Below are 15,141 nucleotides of genomic sequence, written 5' to 3'. Positions count from 1 at the left end.
AGTACTAAGACAAGCTTGGAAATAAGCTGCCAGTCCTCAGTGGACAGGTTGCTCACATCCAAGCTACCATGCTTTGCCAGGCTGTGGAGGGTTCACTCTTGCTCCTGCAGGCACTGGAGGGATCAGGTGTTCAAGCAGGCACAGCTCAATCTGCCTGGCCTTGAGCAGGCACCTTGCCTTTTCGCTAGGGTGGAAGTGGCCAGCAATCTTGCAGCACTGCTCCACAAGAGCAGCCACAGAAGCAGCAGGATCTGGGGCAGGAACTAAATCTGGCCTCTGCTGATGCTTGGATTTTGCCGCCTCCGTAAGCTCAAGTGCATCCTGCACCACCAGGTTCAAGGTGTGTGCAACGCAAGCAATGTGCACACCGTGAACCTGCCTAGCCGCCTTGCTAATGTTGGCTGTGTTGTTGGTGACCATGAAGCCTCAGCAGAGGTCTGGCTCCCTGGCCAGCCAACTCTCCACCTGTCGGTCCATGACCACTGCCAACTCATCTAACCTGTGGTCTGTGTCCATCGCCTCCACATGCAACACTGCCAGAGAAGGTGTGCATGCATGGATACAGCTCCAGCATAGCCGGATGTCCCCTCACCCCTATGCCCCCACAAGTGGATTGTCAGGGACATGAAGTCAGTGTGCAGCCTGCCGCAGCTCATCCAGAGATCTGCAGTGAAGTGCACACTGGTGCTGGGCCCTGCTGCATGCAACTGGGCCAACACAGCCTCCCTGCACACACGGTACAAGGGAGGGCACCACCCTGTTACTGAAAGTGGTGCATGAGGGGATTTTGTACCCTGGAGTGAGCAGCTGGAGCAGACGGTGGAAGCCGACATTCTCCATGATATTAAAAGGCTGATCGTCCAAAGCCATAATCTCCCCAATGGCCTGGGTTATGAGATATGATTTCGGGTGATCAGTCTGCTTCCCCAGAGGCTGCACCCACTGCTCAGTCAGCTTTGCCTGCCTAGGAGCAAGAGCTGCTGTCTGCTTGCCGCTAGTGGAGGCACTTGGCCTAGCGCCTCTACCAGCAGAGGTCTCCACACCCGGGTGCCGCCGCCGCAGGTGCAGCCGCAGACCCAACATGCTGAAGTGCTTAGGGTCCTTGCCTCTGCTGACAAGTGACTTGCAGTGGGGTGCAGGCAGCATGGCTGGGATCACCAGCGCAAAGCTCAAAGTGATCCCAGACCACACTGCTGGACTCTCCCATGACACGCGGCCACTTGGCTGGTGGCGCTTGTGCTGGTTCCTTCTGGGGAACACCACCAGCACTGCCCTCAGAGCTGGCCTGGGGAAGCCCAGGAACAAGAGGAGCTCCCTCCTGGGCCTCCTCAGACACAACCGTAGGGCTCCCACCCACCACAGGGACTGGTGGGGAAGCACCTGCACCACCTCCACATCTGCCATGTGGAGAACTTCTTCTTCCCTGGCAGGGGAGGCCCTCCCCCCTAACTGCTGCCTGGCAGACTAGAGAAGTCCAGCCTGCACACCGAAGCAGGGGGGGACTTGGGGAATAGGCCCCTGTTGCCGCCCCCTCCCACAACCAGCAGGAAAAAATCCTCCCCCTACTTGGCACTCTTCTGCCCCTCCCAGCCATCTCTTTTGGGGCTTCTTTTTAAAACCCTGACTTTAAAAAAACCACTTCTTTGGAAGGGATTGGGGGCAAGGGGCAGAAGTGGGGCGGGGTGAGTGTCTCAGGGCAGGGGACACTCAGCTGGGAGAAGGGCCAAGAACAGGGGCTGGGCTGACTTCAGCAGAGTGTGCCCCCACCCAGCGCACACACAGACACACACAGTGCCAGTGGGTTGGGGTGGTGGGGCTGCCTGCTGCTGCTTTCTTTAAGGCTGCAATTGGGGTGGGTGGTGCTGGAATGCCCGCCCACTCACTCACTCACTCACTCAGTGATGCCTGCCTGTAGGGGCCGCTGGGCACTGGCAGTAGAACAGAGATAGATAGATACAGCCTGGAGAATAAATTCCAGGGATTTATTTGTAACCAGAATCAGATACAAATAGAACAATGTGTCAATATAACTACTAGGAAGACAGATGGATTGATACTATGTCAATGACAAACAGCAGATACAATGTAACTACAAACAAGATACAGAATATCTTGGATAGGCCATACCTTGGCTACAGAATGGGCAGAGAATAACTCTGTAAAATGGGCACAGAGAGGACCACTGGGGCAGGCTTCTATTTAAAAACAACAACAACACACAAAGTGCGTGCCCACTGCAGAGCCTAGGGCAGGGTAGAGGATAGCAATATTAATTAATACTATATATTAGGGCACTGGAAGACAGCCTTCTTTTTTAAAAAAATGCATATATGCATTTATATTTGGAAGGGGAGGAGAGTTTTTTTTTTTTAAGCCACAAGGCTACGCTACCCTCTAGCCACCTACTAGTACTAGCTAGCTAATGGGGATCCCTATTTAAACTTATTCTAAATAGCACACAACTTTTTAAATTCAGCTGAAAACCAAAACCTCCCTCCAAATAGGAAAAAACCCCAAGAATACACAATTCACAAGTGTGTGTGTGTGTGTGTGGTGTGGTGTGTGTGTGTTCAAATAAATAGGTACTCACTCAGTCGAAGGCTTCTCCAACATTGGGTCTAGTATTCCACTTCTGTAGTCTGGTCTCTGAGAGTCTTTCTTCTTCAGATGGGACAAAAGCCTCAAAAAAAGCTGGAAAATCTGGGGGGAGGGTGGTGGCTGCTGGCTGGCTGGCCAGGTGGCTAGTGGCCACAGGTGATCTGGGGCTGGTGGCAGCTGCTGTTGGGCACAGGCAGGCAGTGATTCTGTTAGCAGCAGGAAGAAGGATGGGGAAAAATCGGGGGGGGGGGGGGATATCTTCTCTTCCAATTCTCATTTTCTCACAAAAAGCAATTAATGCAGGAGAGAATCCACTCCACGAAGGCACAGGGCAGGCAGACTGGGTCGCACAAGGCAGGCTGGCAGCAAGGTTGAACAATGGAGGAAAGGCAGAACAATAGGCAGCAATGCAGCAAAGCAAAAAGCAGAGTGCTCTCTCTCTCTCTCTCTCCCCTACAAGGCAGAAAGAAAGAAATGGCTGCCTGCTGCCCCTTAAATACCCTTGAGAAAACCCCTCCATGAACTGGCCCCCACCACTGCCCCACCTTCCCCTGGCCAATGTGGAGTCATTTTGCACTTCACATAACCCAAAGAGCCAATCAGGAATGGGGAGACAAATTCTCAGCAGATCAGCCCATGCTTTGCCATACCACTACAAAGGCTGGAAGGGTGGAAAATTCAAATCGGTGTCAAACACAAAATGGAGACTGACTCAGAGATTGCCACAAAACAGACGGTTCGAAACAACAAAATTTTTGTAGCCGAAAAAGGGACACTTCGTTTTGTAAACAAAACTTTTGGATCTTGAAAACAGATTTATTTGGGCTACAAATTGCCCGAAACGGGCTGTTTCGGGTACAGATTGTTCTGTACCCAAAACATTGTGCACATCCCTGCTTCCTAGATTTAAAGGGCCTCAGTACTCTGTACTGAAATCTGCTGTTACATTGTATGGAACGTTTAGTTGTGGTGATATTAGTTTATCCTAACCCAAGGAGCACAAACCCATGTGCACATGCAGGTCTCTGCTCATGGATCAGCTTATACAAAGGTTGGTACATGGGATAAAACAGATTAGCACCCAACAACACTAGGAAGCATGTATAATACCATGTGTGGCCCCATATGCATAGTCTTTTGAAAATGTATGCACAAGTTTGTATACAAGACAGCGAAGCTATTCCCATGATCCACAAAAAACAGGCGAAGGGAGCCCAGCCCAGTTCCTGTGGATCATGAGAGCCACTGGGCTCGCCGGTGAGCACGATCGTTCCATGGCGGCTAGCCCGCCTAATTCCCCCTCGCCTTAAACCAGGTTAATGGAGTAAGCGCGCCATTAAGCTCATTTTTTTGTCTATGAGATGCTGCAGTGCCACACTGTGGTGACTCACAAGGAGAGCCCCGACCAGGAGGCTTACACAAGCCTCCTGGCCTCGGGGGGTCTGCCCATGATGCCCTACACACTCGCGCTGGGCATCCTGAGATTTCTGGGGGCACCCGATCCCTGCTGCCCCCATGATGGAGCTGGTGGTCGTGTAGAGGGCCAATCTGGCCACCCAGGGACGGCTCCCTGCTTGTCTGTGACCCGGTAAGTTCATTGTCTTTAGAGCCTGGTAAGGCTCTATACATCGATCATGTGTCGAGCCTCAGTGACTATTTGTGCAGTGTGTGTGCACACAGGCGCTCACCCAAAGCCTGATGTTGTTTCCATGGTTCTCTGGATTGGATTGCATGCCTAGATACTGTAGCTGCTCCCATGCCATTCGCATTCTATGACGAAGTCCATCTACTGTTTCCTTATGGCGCTAAAGAATCCATCTTATTAATAAAGGTGGGTTCTTTAGCCCACCTGAAGCCCTCAAGGAAGCTATATAAAGCAGATAAGGAAAACCAGTGTAAAACCTAAAACAGTAAGTCCAACTATATAAAACAGCAAATGAGCAAGACTGCTATAAGTTCCACAGCACATTCAATGCAAACAGTTGTTAGAAACAATCCCCCCCCCACCCTCCACTGGTTCCTGAAAGCCAGTTATGAAAGGATACAAACTGAACCACTGTTGCTTTAGAATGTACTTTTTGGTTTTTATAGAGTTAAGCCCTCAAACATCAGATGGAGATCTGAAAGAAGCTGAAAAATATGAATTCTTTAAGAACTATGAAGGTAAATATGGATTTCTTAACATAGGAACATAGGAAACTGCCATATACTGAGTCAGACCATTGGTCCATCTAGCTCAGTATTGTCTACACAGACTGGCAGCGGCTTCTCCAAAGTTGCAGGCAGGAATCTCTCTCAGCCCTACTGTATGCTTTGGTAGTTTGTTGGTTCAATTAAAAAAATCTTGTCCTATTAAAAAAATAAAAAAATAATCTTGTCCTATCTTGGAGAAGCCAGGGAGGGAACTTGGAACCTTCTGCTCTTCCCAGAGCGGCTCCATCCCTTAAGGGGAATATCTTAAAGTACTCACACATGTAGTCTCCCATTCATATGCAACCAGAGTGGACCTTGCTTAGCTAAGGGGATAAGCCATTCTTGCTGCCACAAGATCAACTCTCCTCCCAATGCTTAAACAAAAATAAAATATCCCATTAAGGTAAGATTTTAGTGTAAGGTTGGTTTACAGAGAGTAAACAGTTTGCTCTCCCTGCTCATCTCCCTATAATATGCTGTAGTTTAGTGAAAGTGAGCATTACCTAATACACATCAGGGGTATAATTTCAGCTCTGTTGTCCTGTATTTATTGACTTAGCAAACTACTGCTATCCCCATTCTATTTTTAAAGACTTGATTTATGCCTTTCAGTTGGGTTTATTCTGCTAAAATGCATTTTGTGTGTATTCAGCTGAAAGAGAGCAAACATTTTTCTATGGCAGTGGCAATTTGTTTGCCTAGACCTCAATTACAAAATTAACAGGGCAGATTTTTTGTTGTTGGGTTCCTTAAGCCACAGTTTAAACCTCTAATAAAGTAAGACACGTAAATCAGAGCTCTAGAAAACAACAAAAAGGTACTGCTTTATTGGTTTACTTCATTTAATTTTGTAAGCCAGCTGCAGAGCTGTGGTTTGAAAATTCATTATACAAGGCAAAAGCAAATCAAGTAAAGATTTAAAGTGAGCAGTGAAACTCTGCCCTTCCTATCACTTTATCTGTCAGCAGAATTTGATGCAATAGATAAAAGAAGTTACACAGAACGATGTATTGCTGTACTGGAGACTAATGAACAACAACAGACAAGCGGCCCTGTCCACACCCGTTAAGCCCTAAGTACATGGATTAAGGCGACTTAGTTGCAGCAGAGACATTTCAGCTTTGTAGTCAGCCTCTAGTGAAAATAGAGAGTTTTAATGGTATTAGTGTGGTTTTTATCATGAGGTAAAAGCTACAAGCCCCAGTGTAAATGCTGGGAGTTTGGATGCCAGAGCAATGCGGCTGTACCATTCAAAGGCTTAAGGGCTGCCAGGCTTAGGGGCACTGCGCGTATGTGCCAGATTTAGTGGAATATATGCCCAGCTTTTGTGTGTGCTGATTTCTCTGGGCTTCTGTAGGTTGGGTCTGAAGCCAAGGAAGTACTGGCAGAGTATCCAAATCCAAGATCAAGCTCAAGTCCCTCGGCTCTGCAGCAGAAGTCTGGAAGGACGGTGGAGTCAGCAGCACACGTAGCCCTTAGGGAACAGAGACATATCTCCAAACTGCCTCAACCCTAAATACTAAGAAGGATCCCAGTTGGTTTCTGGAAGAGAAAACGTCACATTTATACTCAAGATAGATGGGATAAAAATGAAACCAGTGAAATTGGATTTGGGGGATTTCTTTTCCCTTCCGCCCTCCATTCCTTGCCTTTTTTTTTTTTAAAGGAGAGAATAGAGGAATATTGGTCAAGAATGGAAGAATACCTGGTTGGGAATGGGGTAGAAAGGAAGAGGCTGACAAAAGGATACACTGATAAGAGACAGTAAACCACATGTAAACTGCCAGGTTTACTGCACTAGTACAAATCAGTTAATAGCATTGCTGAAGAAGAAGAAAAAAACCCCTGTAGTGAAGACACACTGTATCAGGGAGGGGATGGAGCATGGCCCTAGCATGGGATTTGAAGGGCTCTGAGAGGAGTCGCCGCCCTAGTGCTGGCTCAAGGCTGTACCATCCTCCATTAATATTGTGGACTGCTAGTGACGCAGTAAAGAGAGAACTTCCACAAGCTCCTGGGGGCAGGGCGGAAAGAGGCCCAACCATGTTATTTTTGGAGAAGCCCAGAACTCCCGCCCCTGCTCTTTGTGCTTCACACCAATGGCTTGTGTGCCTGTGCAGAGGCCACGGTGGAAACCTTCTAAAGCTTCTTTTATCATTTTGGCAGAAACCCCACTCCCTTTCCCTGGTGCCAAGACATGCTGTCTTCCCTCAGTCTTTTCTTCATCTGCTGCATTGATGACTTTGTCAGACCACCTCTCTGCAAGCATTGCTAGCCACCTGCACAGGCTCTTTTGCAGTCAGCAGCAGTGCTTGTTTGTGATTTCTCAGAATGAGATGGATCTTGCACTGGATGAAAACGACGCAGGTTGTATTTGTATCTATAGCCTGTGCAACTTTCTTTCGGACAGTACAAAAAAGGCATCAGCAGCCAACTGTCTGAGGGAACTGCACTGGAATCCTGGCTTGCTCAAAAGCTACCTTGCAGAACCACAGCTGAGCAGGAATTGAATTCTGCTGCTAGATCCTAAGTTCAACAGTGGGCCACACTGCCTTTCTCTATGTAAATGTCAGGAACAAAATTATGTGACAGAACAGAGCCAGACACAATGTGTGAGAGAATTTGAAACCAAAACACAGAAATGACAGTGTGCAGTTTCACAAAAATCAAAAGGACACTACATTTGAAGATTTCAAATTTAGGCACAGATAAATGGAGTCTAAGATCTGAATTTTTCTAGGACCTGAAAATTACAGTTGTTGCCTAGAAATCCTGGTTTGTCTTGTTTCTTTTAAATCTGTTGATCAGTGTTAATATGGATGTTAAAGAAATCTTGGACAGGAGAAAAGGGTGGAGAGCTTTTCAAGAATTTATTGAGAGCAAGATTCTGACATGTACTTTTGTGATAACTACCAATCAATTGTAAACACCAAGAAAATGAGAGTCGCCCTGCCAAACCATTGATGTGTGCTGTTATGGTTCCAGGAGACCACTATGTGGCAACTTGGCTGTATGAACTAGTCCTCAGAAGATCACAAGGTGTTCAGTATCTTCTGTCTAGTGCCCACATTATTTATTATTATTATTATTATTATTACTACTACATTTATATCCCGCTCTTCCTCCAAGGAGCCCAGAGTGGTGTACTACATACTTAGGTTTCTATTTCACAACAACCCTGTGAAGGAGGCTAGGCTGAGAGAGAAGTGACTGGCCCAGAGTCACCCAGCTAGTGTCATGGCTGAATGGGGATTTGAACTTGGGTCTCCCTGGTCCTAGTCCAGCACTCTAACCACTACACCACGCTGGCTCAGTGCATACTGATACTTAAGACTGTTCTTGCACATTATTGCAACTGCTGGCTAAAAAGAGAGTGGGGGGAGAGAGAGAGAGAGAAAGAGAGAGAGAGAGAAGAAGACAGACAGACAAGATTGGGCTGCATTTTAAGTAGATGAACTGTGGAATCTATGTGCATTTCTTATCACCACAGCTTACAGAGTGGAGAACTGTTTAATTACAAACACCCCACAGAAGTTTAAGGTTTACTTAACTTGCATTTCAGGGAATATGTTAAATTAAAAGCTTGGCTTCAGCAAGAAGATTTCCACAACAAAATATTTCCAGGCATTGCAGCAGTGATTAGTATGAGGAGATATCAAATTGTGGGTAATATGATACAGTTTTCATTATGTCCTTCTAGGTGCCCAGAACAAGAAAAGAGAAAAAGCTGCAGACCTTAAAGACCTGCTAAAGCACATAATCATAGCCTGTATATCTGCCATTGGTTTGATTTGGGCTGTAATAGTGATTAGCCATATATACATCGTATTATTTGGGAAGAACAAGCAGTGAGTCATTTGTTTCATTCTCTCCTCCCACACACCATTGTATCATTGAAATTGCTACCTAATAACTTGCATCCCAGTCCTTGACATTTGCACAGGTATACCTACTTATATCACTGATACAAAGTAATTGACACAGCAGTAGATACAGCCAATCAAATGTATATTTTGTTTGCACAGCCACCTGAGACTATTGACGTTGAAAATTAACGGGCTTTAGAACTCTGGAACCCAAATCTTAATTCTTAATGGCAAAAAGACAAAAGCCTTGTTCAGTCGTTATGGAATCTGGGGACACTATACAGCCAGGTCCCAGAGGATGTGCCTGCAATCTCCGCCCCTGCAGTGACATGCTGTGAAACGCTGCCCCCCACACTCTCCACAGTCACAGCATTTGCAGAGAGAAACACTACACTCCCGGAGAGTCTTCCTGTGAATGCTGCTGGGTCCCCCAGCATTCTGATTACAGGAAGAATCTCTCCACCAGCACAGCATTTTCCTCTGCAAATGCTGTAACTGTGGAGAGTGTGGGGGGGACAGCTTTCAGAGTGCATCGGTGCAGGGGCAAAGTCTGGACTCTGGAGGCATACTCTTAGAAGTACTCTATGCAAGTACAGCAGCCCCAGATTCAATCAAAATAAAACAGAGCTGAAGTCAGATTTGTATCTCAATTCTAAGCACATATGCTCGCAGCCCCAATGTAACATTGCTATATACTCCAGTAACTCTGGTGTTTCATGACAGGATAACATCCTATCCAGTGTCCTACCGTTTGTCTCAAACTTTGGAAAATCAATACTCTGTAGAATATAGTACATTTTCTCCTGTTCGTTTTTTGCAGATGAAAGGCAGAAATGCTCCCTGAACCTGACAAGTAATTTTCTTTGCTTGTCAGTTATCACACAATTATCTATTTTCCATTCCTCCCAAAAGCACAGATATTGCATAGTGGGTCTGGATTTGTGAAAGGTGGACATCCTTACACAGTGGCCTTGGGCAGCTATTTCTCAGCCTAATCTTCTTTACCCAGATTTTTAGACGGAACACACTGCTCTGAGCTCCTTGAACAGGGGAAAAAAATGTCACTAACATATATGCATATTTGTGCTGGCTTAAGCAGTTCCAGAGATTTCACCAAAGTTGTTATGCATTTAAGTCTGATATAATCCTTCCAAGGCCTGCCCCACTGCCTCTCCCATCCTCAAGACTTCAGTTCTCCAATTGAAACTACCCACTCCAGTCTCTCTTCTCTCTCACTTTGCCCCCCTCTTCCAGGTCTTCCAGGTCTCTGCATCTTCCTTGACCCTTTCCTCTTGTCCTGCAGTTGCACTTTGAGACAGCAATTTTGTTGCCACAGGCTCTGCCAATAATACGGGGGCGGCGGGAAACAGCTTCCTGTACAGGACAAGGGATTTTTGCCTCAGATACGGGACTTCCCGCATTAAAACGGAACTTCTGGGAACGCTACCCCTACCCCTTGCTGACTCTGATCGCTACCTGCCCTGCAATTATTTCTCCTCTCCATTATCAACCTCTCCAGTGAGCCAGAGTGGTGTAGTAGCTAGAGTGCTGGACTAGGACCAGGGAGACCCGAGTTCAAATCCCCATTCAGCCATACTAGCTGGGTGACTCTGGGCCAGTCACTTCTCTCTCAGCCTAACCTATTTCACAGGGTTGTTGTGAGGAGAAACCTACAGTAAGTATGTAGTACACCGCTCTGGACTCCTTGGAGGAAGAGCGGGATATAAAGTGTTTTTTAAAAAACACAACCCTCTCCCCCCAACCTAGTTGCTTCCTCTTGCTTTCAAATATACCACTGTTTCCCCGATTTTCAAAACATTATTCTCTGACCCCTTCCTCGGCAGCTACTACCCAGTTTTCCTAATGCCCTGTGACGAAGCACAGATTTCCTCCTTAACAGTATACATACACTTAGCTGGAGTGTATGTCTTACACATACACTCCACTCAGTGCTCTGAATGGGGACATTCCTCCCTTTTGTTATTAAATGGAAAGAGTTTCTTCCTTTTAGGAACATAGGAAGCTGCCATATACGGAGTCAGACCACTGGTCTATCTAGCTCAGTACTGTATACACAGACTGGCAGCGGCTTCTCCCAGGTTGCAGGCAGGAATCTCTCTCAGCCCTATCTTGAAGATGCCAGAATGTGAACTTGGAACCTAGATGCTCTTCCCAGAGTGGCTCCATCCCCTATGGGGAATATATTACAGTGCTCACACATCTAGTCTCCCATTCAAATGCATCCAGGACAGACCCTGCTTTGCCAAGGGGACAAGTCATGCTTGCTACCAGCTCTCCTTCCTTCCTTCACTTTTGTTATTGAAGGGACAAGGGCCATCCAAACAACCAAGATGGGGAGACTCCAATTGCATTTGGGAGTGTGATCCAAAACCCTGCAGCAGTCCTAGAGATGGCCCACTTTTGGGTCACACCAAACAAGCTGGTGGTAACTGCAACTGGACCTGCCCCAATAACCTTAATAGGTGGTGGGGTTCATGATGGCGGTGGCACTCTCAAATATCCTCGACTCAAGCCAACACTTAGTATTTTGCTCAGAAACTAATTGGCAGCCAGTGTTGTTCTCTTAAAATAGAAGCATCATGGGTTCATGAGTCAAGATTGACCCAGCACCATGATTCACCATGTGCATTCTTTCAACTTCTCAAAGCTTCCTCAAGTCTAGATTCATATTCTTCTTAGATTAGTACAGTGAGAAGTCATTTCTTCCGAATGATCAACTGAATTAATTTAAGCATGAACTGTAGGATGGGCTCTCTTGCTTTATTTAAGACATTTGTTATGTGTTACTCCGTTAGGTCTCTAATATTTGTTTCGTATAGTAGTTTTATCAGGTGCCAATTCTCATTTTGAAAATGTAGTAGTTTTGATAAATGTAGTAATTGTACAGGTAAATGTAGTAGTTAATAAATGTAGTAGTTTTACAGTGAGGGAAATAAGTATTTGATCCCCTGCTGATTTTGCCCGTTTGCCCTCTGACACAGAAATGACCAGGCTATAATTGGAATGGTAGGTTTATTGTAGCTGTGAGAGATGGAATAACAACAAATAAACCCTCAAAAGCCCAGTGCCCAAAAGTCAGCGATGGATTTGCATTGTAGTGAGGGAAATAAGTATTCGATCCCTTCACAAAAGATGTCTTAGTACTTGGTGGCAAAACCCTTGTTGGCAATCACAGAGGTCAGACGTTTCTTGTAGATGGCCACCAGGTTTGCACACAACCCAGGAGGGATGTTGTCCCACTCCTCTTTGCAGATCCTCTCCAAGTCAGAAAGGTTTCGAGGCTGATGTTTGGCAACCCGAACCTTCAGCTCCCTCCACAGATTTTCTATGGGATTAAGGTCTGGAGACTGGCTGGGCCACTCCAGGACCTTCATGTGCTTCTTCTTGAGCCACTCCTTTGTTGCCTTGGCTGTGTGTTTTGGGTCATTGTCATGCTGGAATACCCATCCACGACCCATTCTCAATGCCCTGGCTGAGGGAAGGAGGTGCTCACCCAAGATCTGACGGTACATGGTCCCGTCCATCGTCCCTTCGATGCGGTGAAGGTGTCCTGTCTCCTTAGCAGAAAAACACCCCCAAAGCATAATGTGTCCACCTCCATGTTTGACGGTGGGGATGGTGTTCTTGGGCTCATAGGCAGCATTCCTCCTCCACACACAGCGAGTTGAGTTGATGCCAAAGAGCTCGATTTTGGTCTCATCTGACCACAACACTTTCGCCCAGTTCTCCTCTGGATTATTCAGATGTGCATTGGCAAACTGCAGACGGGCCTGTACATGTGTTGCCTTGAGCAGGGGGACCTTGCGGGCACTGCAAGATTTCAGTCCTTCACGGCGTAGTGTGTTACCAATTGTTTTTTTGGTGACTATGGTTCCAGCTGCCCTGAGATCATTGACAAGTTCCCCCCGTGTAGTTCTGGGCTGCTTTGTCACCGTTCTCATGATCATTGCAACTCCACGAGGTGAGATCTTGCATGGAGCCCCAGACCGAGGGAGATTGACAGTTATTTTGTGTTTCTTCCATTTGCGAGTTATCGTGCCAACTGTAGTCACCTTCTCACCAAGCTGCTTGGCGATAGTCTTGTAGCCCAGTCCAGCCTTGTGCAGGTCTACAACCTTGTCCCTGACATCCTTCGACAGCTCTTTGGTCTTGGGCATGGTGGTGAGTTTGGAAGCTGAGTGATTGCTTGCTTCTATGGACAGGTGTCTTTTATACAGGTACTGTAACAAGCTGGGATTAGGAGCACTCCCTTACAGAGGGTGTTCCTCATCTCAGCTCGTTACCTGCATATAGTGAAAAGACACCTGGGAGCCTGAAATCTTGCTGGTTGATAGGGGATCGAATACTTATTTCCCTCACTACAATGCAAATCCATCGCTAACTTTTGGGCACTGGGCTTTTGAGGGTTTGTTTGTTGTTATTCTGTCTCTCACAGCTACAATAAACCTACCATTCCAATTATAGCCTGGTCATTTCTGTGCCAGAGGGCAAACGGACAAAATCAGCAGGGGATCAAATACTTATTTCCCTCACTGTATCAGGTGCCAATTCTCATCTTGAAAATGTAGACTGAAAAGCTAGAGCCCTGCAGCTTGGAAAGATGCAGTTTTTGCAACATGTAATCTAAAGAGAAGCCGCATGAAGATTAAATATTGAGGGCTTTAGATTCATTGGCACCATTACTATGAAAGCAAAGGATGAGCTTTTTCCATACTTTTACATGACTATGGTTGGCTGAGGACTCTAGAATCTATTGAGTTTGTTTGTGGCTCTCTCATTATAAAGGTAATCCTTACTAAAACAAAACAAAGCAAAAATAAAACAACTGCAACCTGTGCATCTGAAGTATAAACCAAGTCTAAAAGACAGACAAAATAGGAAATTCTTATAGAGCTCCTGGCTTGTTGACTCTGGAGCCATGAATTCCCATTTTTGAGACATAAGGCAAGGATGGTGTAGTCAGGACGATGCTGTTGGACCAGCTTAAGGGCCTGACAACACACAGGGGAAAAGGAAATCTCTTAGGTAGGCTAGGCTTTTTCATAATGTACAGATGATTGATTATACATTAGGGGCATTAGAGAAGCCCTATAATAATAAGGGCTCCTACCTTATCCAGAACAGACACTTTTCCAGTTACAAGAAACAGACAAGAAATGTTTGAAAGATAATTGTTTATTTTCTAAGCTTTTACCTGTGAATATAACAAATGGATAATTGAATGACTTGATATATAGTGACTTCTTTACAAAAATGTTTCCCCCCTAACTTTTGGACAGCAATATATAAATATTTACAATGGAAAAATAGGCAAGGAAAGAGAAATAAGTCTTCATTATCCAAATTAATTTCTAACAACCTTAGATTTGAACACAAAATACTTCATTCACATTTATTCAATATTTACATGTTTCATTACTTGAGAGCACTGAGGTTTTGACTTTTATTTTAAAGATATCTGTTATGTGTTACTCCTGTTAGGTCTCTAATATTTGTTTCTGTATAGTAGTTTTAATATTTTTTTTCTGGAAAAATAAATCATTGTTTTGAAAATGTTGAAAATAATGTATGCAATTGGAAGTGACTCATTTTTCCACACAGGCAAGTACATCACAACACTGAAAAAGAAATAAGATATATATTTTCTGACCAGATCCCTAATCTGGTGAGTTTTAAACAAAAGTGATTTTGAAATTGAAAATACCCCTGTTGAGTGTTGAAGAAAACAGTACTTTCTGCAAGTGAATAAAATTTTTCAGAGACAAATATAAATTACAGCGGAATGTGCTTTAAAAGCCCCAAACAAAATACAGTGATCTGTTAATGAACTAACAAAACAAAGTTTGTAACTAATTAAACCCATTTAGTAATATCAAACATTAAATATAGAAAATAAGCCTCGTTGCTTTCTGCACTAGTGTTGCACAATCACATGACTGAAAACAGGTTGCTTGCAATAATGACAAACACCCATTGCATGCCATTTGGTTTTAGTATGCCAGCCTTGACTGCCACATCCAACAATGGGTTACACTTCAGTGATCCTGGTTACATTCACTGCAGAGTTTATATGTGTGAACTACGTCGCCCTCTAGTGCCTAAAGACATCCTAAGCCTGGGTTCCCTGTCTTTATAATGTTCATTGAAATCCAATCTAAAGCTAAGAAACTGAAGGCTTTCATCAGAACTCGTGGTCAGCAAGACCAAGAACTGCCGCACAATGCCCTGAAAGGAAAAGAGAGAAAAATTAGAAATTCATTATCACACAAATGCATAAATTGCACAAATGATGTTACATAGTACCACTGCACACATGCAGTTGCACAACTGTGTGTGCATAATGTTACTGGGCTGATGTACCCTTGTGTGGTATGTCAGCCAGGAACCTCAAATCCTGAATCAGCCTGGATAATGTTTCATTTAAAACAAGAGGACAGCAAATATCTGTCTCGTAACATTAAAA

At 45.2% G+C, this 15,141-nt stretch overlaps 2 protein-coding genes across 3 annotated transcripts in view; one reads left to right on the top strand and one right to left on the bottom strand.

Moving 5' to 3' along the window:
- The window catches only part of LOC128351246 (uncharacterized), a 43,313-nt gene extending 34,764 nt beyond the window's left edge, over window positions 1-8,549 (top strand). Inside the window, exon 8 of the mRNA XM_053310629.1 lies at window positions 8,492-8,549. The gene's annotated coding sequence lies outside the window, so the exon portion shown is untranslated. The remainder of the gene's footprint in view (window positions 1-8,491) is intronic.
- Window positions 8,550-13,835: 5,286 nt separating this feature from the next.
- Window positions 13,836-15,141, bottom strand: part of TUBGCP3 (tubulin gamma complex associated protein 3) — a 108,261-nt gene continuing 106,955 nt past the window's right edge. For both annotated transcript variants that reach the window (XM_053309636.1, XM_053309635.1), the window contains exon 22: window positions 13,836-14,903. In XM_053309636.1, coding sequence (XP_053165611.1) covers window positions 14,745-14,903 — 159 coding nt within the window. In that variant the 3' untranslated portion in view covers window positions 13,836-14,744. The remainder of the gene's footprint in view (window positions 14,904-15,141) is intronic.

The sequence above is a fragment of the Hemicordylus capensis genome, chromosome 3 (genome assembly GCF_027244095.1).
Source record: "Hemicordylus capensis ecotype Gifberg chromosome 3, rHemCap1.1.pri, whole genome shotgun sequence".
In the NCBI taxonomy this organism is placed as follows: domain Eukaryota; kingdom Metazoa; phylum Chordata; class Lepidosauria; order Squamata; family Cordylidae; genus Hemicordylus; species Hemicordylus capensis.
The sequence above is the reverse complement of the archived record's forward strand: the minus strand, read 5'-3'. Positions and strand labels throughout refer to the sequence as shown.